The following is a 7,999-nucleotide window of genomic DNA, read 5'->3' on the forward strand; positions in this document are numbered from 1 at the left end:
GCAGAAGACTTTGCTTCCGTTAGCACTTCTGGTACAAGGGTTAGAGGGGCTTAAAGAGGAGCGTTAGTAGCGATGATAAAATGAGGGAGTGTGTTCCCTGTGGATTTCACCTACTTTGTTAGGACTGGTCCCTCCTTACTTGAGGCTAACGAGGGAGACTAGACCATGAACTTGTTGTGGTAGCTGGTGGACACTTTCAAAAACTACAGTTATGTTCTCCAATACTTTTATTTCTCCAGTTTTATGGCACCATATTACTATTATTTTCACACCGGTTAAAATTCCCATTTTCATAATTCAAATACCAAGAAATTACTACACATTCCCGTATACAGTCAAAAATAGATTTACTGGAATGTTTTTAGTTACAGCTGAAGGCAGCAGCATTTACAACACTTAGCTTTTGTTACACCCATAAACGTGGAAATTGCTTGCAAAGCAACTGTAATGTGAGAAGAATCTTTCGAATATTGATGGAACAGCTACATAGGCTTCCTGATCCCACATCTTAATGCAAGAGTCCAAGTCCTTAAGCCACTGAAGAAGCAGTCGGAAGTCTCGTATCAGTGTTGAACTACAGACACACATAGTGAATGAGCAAATATCTAGTTTCAAATCAGATCCTTGGAATGTGGCAAAACAGGCTGGCTGTCTTGGCATTGAACATAATTATTAAACGCACATTTTCATTTTGCTAGAAGGGGAAAAAGATAATGGACATTCTCAATGCTCCAGTTTGAAGTGATACTTGCCTCTCAGTTTCTTGGAAAAGAAGTTTTGAAAGTTATATACATGGGTTTCATTTAAATTATGCAGCAATATTTTATTATTATTATTGTCCCAGATTTTGTTTAATGAAGATCTCTCTCATTAAGTCAAGTGCGGTATTTCACAACTGTAAGTACTGCAAGAGAAAAACACGAAAAAGGAACATGTCAAAATCATATCCACATGCCATGTTAGACATAATACTCTTATATGCAGCTGTGTCCACTTGGGAAGCAGGTAACGAGGACTGAATTTTGGGCTGAAAGGACAGATAACAAATGAGAACGGAGAAGCTAAAATAATCACAAAGTTACCTGAATCTAACATTGGCATTTTGACTAAACAGATTATGGCTGAACCTTAGCGTACAGCTGCTAAAATATTTTAAAAATAAATAACATGAGAAAATATAACATATTAATAAGAAAGTCTGTATGTAATCTTAGTTTTTTAAAAACATGTTTATATGTTAGTATGAAAAGGCTTGACATATATATGATAGTTATGTTAGCAGTAGCTATCACTATGTGGAAAATCACAGTTGAATTGTATCTTTTTCATGCTATTCCACATTTTCTAGTTTTCCAAGGATAAGCAGGAAGTTCCGAGACGCCCTAAATTACGTCCCAGCAGGACGGCAGGGACAGAGGAGATGGTTAGTCAGTGGGTAGCTGCGGGTGGTTCAGACTTCATACCCAGGAGCTGGTCTTTTCCTGGCTAGCACTTGCTTTAACAAACCCTTTCAGCCATGGAAGTTTTTTTAACATATCTTGTCAAGAGTGGAATTCGATCTTTCCAGGGAGCAGAAAAGGATGTGACACCCCCCCCTCCCGCCCCCAGATGAGTGTGGTGCTCACACCTTGAGGCTGATGTGCATAGCTTTACGGGGCCTCAACAAAAATCCGTAAGAGGCCGTCTTAGAGATGTACCTCGTGGAGGGGGTTCCCTCATCTGACTGGTGAGTTATAAGGGACACCCTCAAGTCAGTTTTTTAATTATGATGTCATTCACCAATATGTCTTTGTTTTTTACTTTCATTTGGGGAGGTGGGGGGAACTGAGCTTATAGTGACATCTTGTGGCCATTTGATGCAATTACAGCTTGGGTTCTCATGGCAGACCAACACCATTAGATTATTTCTCTGAAATTATAATGGTGATTTTCACTCCAAAGAAGAGAGACCATCGCTACTTCTGGCCCCTCAGGGGTGTTTCTAGGTGATGAGAAACCTTTGCAGAAATGTCTACTTATTGTCTGAGATATGAGATATGTAGCTGACTCAATTTCTTTGCAACAAAACTCTTTTCTCTTTAAAAAGAGAATATTACCATGGAATTTTTCAAATAATTATTTTGAGGCACTTTCCAAATCTTCATAAAGTCCCTGCAAGCACAGGGAAACAGGCCTTGAAGAAAATGAGATATCAAAAATGATCTTACTTTAAAAGAATATTAAGGCTATTAATGACTGAAATCAAGCTCAAATCCAAAACAGAAACAAAAAAACATTCATCTGAAGAGCTTATCTAGATCTGTCCTTCAAAGAATACTAAGAAATGCAAGCTGCCATTCCTTCTGGTTGATAATAAGCAGAAGATGAGTGCTGTGGCCCTAGTGTAACAGTAGCCATATTTGACCTCAAACAAAGCACTTAGCCCTGTGTTTGCATACCATGTAGGAGCATTTTCAGAGATCACAGGCTAAGAGCTCTTGACTGGGGTCAGAAATTATTACTCAATCCTGACAGACCACATCAACTGAAGACAAATTAAAAAGGGAATTAAAATGAACCCCAGAACAAATGATACTCCCCAAAATTAACAATCCAGGAAATACTTACTGATGATCACCAACAAAAGGATGACAACCACCAACGCCATGATGGCTTTTATCTACAACACACAAAAAGCGTAAGAAAGATATAAATATTAATTCTGACTTTTTTCGACTATCTGTTGTTATTTACCATATTATACCTTTTAAGGCTAATCCCTTAAAAGGCTTTCAAAATAGAATTTTTCATATGAACTTGCTATTTGGTTCCCCCAATTTAAGGGTTTTGCTTGCCCAGAATTTTCCATTCAAGAATCACTGTCCAGTGGACAGCAATCAAAGTCTCCATGGACCTGGACTTCTTGTGTATGATTTCTTGCTCTCACTTCTAATATGAGACCAGGAAAAGTACGGCATTTTACCAACTCTGTTAGAAAGGTGAATCAGGATAGGATTAACAGCACCGGCATCCAGCACAATGATTTCATACACACAGTACAAGGCAGCATGTCTGTAGCCTTGCTCAAAGGATATGAGAATTCTGTTTTGGCTCCCCTTACTTTCTTCTTGGCACTTTTATCTCTGAGGAAGGAATTTAGATTCTCCATGAATAACCTTATGTGATAAATAGTGTGGCTGAGAGCATTCTCTGTGTCAGTTTGACAGTTGTGGAGAAATCTTAAGGTTAGTCCTTAGTGAACTGACTAAAATTTTAAGCTCACATCATTTCTCTCACAAAATACCATGTGCGGGCGCACATGTACAGTGCGATTGAAACTTCTTGAAACTTCGTGGCCCATGTGCAGAAGTCGGTATTTTGTGTAAGAGCCACACTCAAGGGGCCAAAGAGCCGCATGCTGTTCGCGAGCCGCACTTTGCCGACCACTGCTATAGGCTGCTCCAAAACATGCTAATAATAAATTCTAAGAGAAACCAGTATTTCTTATGTTTAGAGGTAGCACATTATTAATAAAATGTAACTCTGAAGAATTCCATGGAAACAACTTTTTGAGCACTGATTCCTTTAGTTATTTCTGTTCCCAAACTATTCATCACTCAGCAAGTATTAATGGAGTTTGGCCCAGGCTCAGAAGACATAATGGAAAGTGAGGCAGCCATAGTCTCTGTCCTCACTGAGCTTATAATCCGGGCCTTTCCTTCTGGACTCGGAACAGCACGCAGGTGCTGACCAGTCTTTCCATGAGCTTCTGGTTTACTCACTTTGCATCCGCGCCACCACATCTGCCGTCGGAGTTGTTTGGATCTGTTGCTAAAAGCAGCTGCGTTATCCGATAAGCTTTCTATATCACACAGAGGGTGGAGAGAAGGATTAAACGACATAACAGGATTCTTTTATCTAGTCACACAAAGACAAGAAAATATTAATTTCTACTTCTGCAAATTTATTCCCTTTTAAGCATGAAAACAACAGCCTCCCTTTCCTCCACCCAAACACTTTGACATTCTGTATTGTAAAAAAAAAATCAAAAAGCAAAAAACTGCTGCAGGTCATTTTATTCAATCCATATTTATAACATTAAGAAAAGTCTTTCCAGGGCCTTAAGCCTTTCAAACAAACTTATGAATTCTCTTAAGGTACTAAGAGTATTTTCTTAAAGAGTATTAAGAAAATACTCTTTAGGTACTTGGGGGGCAGGGGTAGGCTAGAAGGGGTCAATGGGGGAAAAGGGTACATCTGTATTACATTCAACAATAAAGATAAATTTTAAAAAGTAAATTTAAAAAATTCAAGTACTTGGCACATCTACAGAAAAAAAGTGACATGTGAAAGTTACATTCTTAGAAGACCAAAAAGTGACTGATTTAGAAGCAAAAAAAATATGAATTTTAAAAGTGATTAAATAAGTTTTTTCTTTAACCTCTATGAAGGATTAGTCATATATTCAGCCACTCATTAGTTAAACAGTATCTGAGTACCTATTATAGGCACAGAGACTAACATGTTACCAGAGGAAGAAAAGATAAAACTATCAGATACATTTGAAATAAGTGTTGACATGATTAGACCTCTCCTGGAGATGGGAAATACAAAGCACATCAATGTAACAGGAAAAAAGAAAAACACGCCACTCTAACTCTTCAACAATGAATTTTTAAATTTTCCATTCTCAACTGACCACTTGAAATAATACAAGATGATTTAAAGTAAAGGAAGCTAAAGTGAAAACGTTACAGTCACCAGTTAAGAACCAAATACTATTTTACTAAGTCACATGTTCCTAAACTTCAGCTAGAAAAATGGGAGAAGTACACTAAAACATAGGTTAATAATTTCAAGAAATATATAAAATAGCTGTACCTGATTTGTCCTGTAGTTCATCTAGTCTCTCCCCTCTTTCAATTACCTTTGTAATATTTTCTTGCATGACATCAATAACTTCATCCACCTGATTCTGAACACTAGTTTAAAAAAAAGATTAACAATATTTATTTTTCTCTTGAGGATTTTATAATTTTTGCAACTTTCATTAGACATGAAAGAAAATAGCAAATTTTCAGAATTATTCAACTATGAAATGTTCAAGTACTGCAGAATTTAGTCAAATAGCTTGACTCTGACCTATCAGCTTCATCTTCTTTTCAGCAGGGAGCTGAGGCATCACACGGACACAGCTGTAACCTAAGTCTGCTGTATAGTTCACACACTAGGACTAACGAAGGAGTCTGCCCACGTGTGTCAGGAGCTCATGAAAACACCATTCCCCAAATGGAAATGTAAGGTCTGCTCTTGGACACTGACACTCAATGGGTAGAACTCTTTTCTTCACTGCTCCTCGGTTTTCACTTAAACAGTGTTTAAGACACTGGCAATACCTGGGAGGGTCTGAACCAATCGGAACACCTTCATGTTTGTTGATCTTCAGAATAGAAATATGACTTCCTCCTTTATAGCAGGTGATGAGGGCCTGTTCCAAAGTTTAGGCTGTTCAATGAAGGTTTAATATATATTCAAAAATTTAATGACTGGTTTTCAGCTGCCTACTCTCACTCTGGAGTACATCAACACAGACGTGTTCACTATTTTAAGTGTCTACTTTTCCTCTGTTGCTCCAATCATTAGGTAAAAATGACCTTATATTAATTTATGAAATAAGTCATGGTGACACCTCGATTTCAGGCCTTTCAGACCCTGTGCAGAGGGTCAGCTATGCAGTGACTGAGCTCCTGACCCATGGGAAACTTGAGATGACAGTTGTGTCCTGTTTTAGGCTGCTAATTGCCGGCCAATTTGTTACACAGCAACAGAAAATAAAAACACCCTGTCTAGTACTTGAATCAATTTCTTGGGACCTTGGTTCTATATTTCAGGATCCATGAGCTAGGATTAGGATAAGTGTGAACATATTTCTTCACAGCAGCAGCTACCTGAGTAAAGTCCAAGTATCTCATAAAAAATGTGATATCTGAGAGGAACCAAGATGGCGGCATAGGTAAACACCTGAACTTGCTGTCTTGCACAACCACATCAAAACTACAACTAAAAGACAAAATGGACATCATCCAGAACCACGGGAAGGCTGGCTGAGTGGAAGTTCTACAACAAGAAGGAAAGAGAAAAGCGCACCAAGACTGGGAGGAGGTGCAGAGGTGCAGAAGAGCAAAGGTACGGAGGCTGGCAGCTGGGTACACTGTGGTCTTTTTCAATCGGGAGGGAGATACAAACTCCCACCTGCTCTGAACTCCAGTACCAGGTGAGACTCTGGGGACCCAAACTCATATGGGGAGAAACTGGGCTGTCTGGCATCGGGCCGGAACACAAGGGCGGGTTTCTCTCAGAGGTGGTTGCAGCGTTCATTGTTCCTGCAGGACACAGAGACCCAGGGACCTATAAAGGGCAGGGCCAACGGGCAACCATTGCTATTTGTACTGCCCTGTGATTTCCTGAGACCACACCACACCCAATTTACAACTCTACCCAAGCTGTGCGCAGAGGCGCTTGCATATGAATGGCCTGGCCTTTTGCAACCTAACCTAACAAACTGCAGCTGGGTCAAAGAACCCCAGAGCTTCCAAAAGAAAGCCTAAGGCTCATCAGCAGCCTGCCTTGCTTCACAGCTGCGCCTAATCTGGGCACCTCCAAACCCCAAACAAAGATAAGGAATCTGCAGATCTCTCTATAGCTCCTGCTGGGTGGCCTCAGGCAGTGGCTGACTTTGCACCTCCTTGGAGATCCAAGAGCCAGTGTACCCAGTGGTCAAAGTGGGACCACTCCAGATTACAACTCTTCAGATCCATAAGGGACACACTCAGGGGGCAGACTCAGTGAGCACCAAAGCCCCACTGACGCAAGTCGTAAAGAACCAACTAGAAATGAAGCATACACGGACTGAAATAAAGAATAGTATACAGAGTTCCAACAGCAGACTAGAGGATTGCAAGAATCAAGTCAAAGATTTGAAATACAAAGAAGCAAAAATCACCCAACTGGAGAAACAAAAAGAAAAAAGAATCCAAAAATATGAAGATAGTGTAAGGAGCCTCTGGGACAACTTCAAGCATCCCAACATCCAAATTATCGGGGTGGCAGAAGAAGAGAAAGAGCAAGATACTGAAAACCTATTAGAAGAAATCATGACAGAAAACTTCGCCTACCTGATGAAAGAAATAGACTTACAAGTCCAGGAAGTGCAGAGAACCCCAAACAAGAGGAATCCAAAGAGGACCACACCAAGACACATCATAATTAAAATGCCAAGATCAAAAGACAGAGAGAGAATCTTAAGAGCAGCAAGAGAAAGAAACTCAGTTACCTACAAGGGAATACCCATACGACTGTCAGCGGATCTCTCAACAGAAACTATGAAGGCCAGAAGGGAGTGGCAAGAGATATTCAAAGGGATGAATGCCAAGAACCTACAAACCAAGATTCTCTACCCAGCAAAGCTATCATTCAGAATAGAAGGTCAGATAAAGAGCTTCACAGATAAGGAAAAGCTAAAGTAGTTCATCACTGCCAAACCAGTATTATATGAAATGCTGAAGGGTATTATTTAAGAAGAGGAGGAAGAAGAAAAAGGTAAAGATAAAAATTATGAACAATAAAGTGACAACACCTATCTATCAAGAAGTAAATCTAAAAATCGAGTGAATAAAAAAATCGGATGAACAGAGTAAACTGGTGAATATAATAGAATCAGGGGCATAGAAAGGGAGTGGACTGACAATTCTCAGGGGGAAGGGTGTTTGGGAAGGGATTGGACAAAAATCAAACACCTATGGATGAGGACAATGGCGGGGGGGTAAGGGCATGGAGTGGGGTGGGAACCGGGTGGAGGGGAGCTATGGGGAGAAAAAAGAGGAACAACTGTAATAATCTGAACAATAAAGACTTATTAAAAAAAATGTGATACCCCATCACAATATCTTATTCCCACGATGTGCTATCAATACTCAAAATCAGCGCAGTCCTCCCTAACCAGTTTGGCCCAGTGGACAGA

General features: G+C 39.8%; 1 protein-coding gene across 2 annotated transcripts in view; it reads right to left on the reverse strand.

Annotated features, from left to right (window-relative positions):
* Window positions 1-330: 330 nt before the first annotated feature.
* The window catches only part of VAMP4 (vesicle associated membrane protein 4), a 15,165-nt gene continuing 7,496 nt past the window's right edge, over window positions 331-7,999 (reverse strand). The window contains exons 5-8 of one of the 2 annotated variants that reach the window (XM_006766999.2): window positions 4,861-4,961; window positions 3,762-3,841; window positions 2,608-2,659; window positions 331-904 (exon numbers count right to left, since the gene is read on the reverse strand). In XM_006766999.2, the coding sequence (XP_006767062.1) occupies window positions 876-904; window positions 2,608-2,659; window positions 3,762-3,841; window positions 4,861-4,961 (262 nt within the window). In that variant the 3' untranslated portion in view covers window positions 331-875. Of the gene's footprint in view, window positions 905-1,523; window positions 2,525-2,607; window positions 2,660-3,761; window positions 3,842-4,860; window positions 4,962-7,999 lie in introns of those variants that run through there. The other variant, XM_015566051.1, reaches the window with a different exon arrangement.

This window comes from Myotis davidii, unplaced genomic scaffold, assembly GCF_000327345.1.
Source record: "Myotis davidii unplaced genomic scaffold, ASM32734v1 scaffold580, whole genome shotgun sequence".
Classification (NCBI taxonomy): domain Eukaryota; kingdom Metazoa; phylum Chordata; class Mammalia; order Chiroptera; family Vespertilionidae; genus Myotis; species Myotis davidii.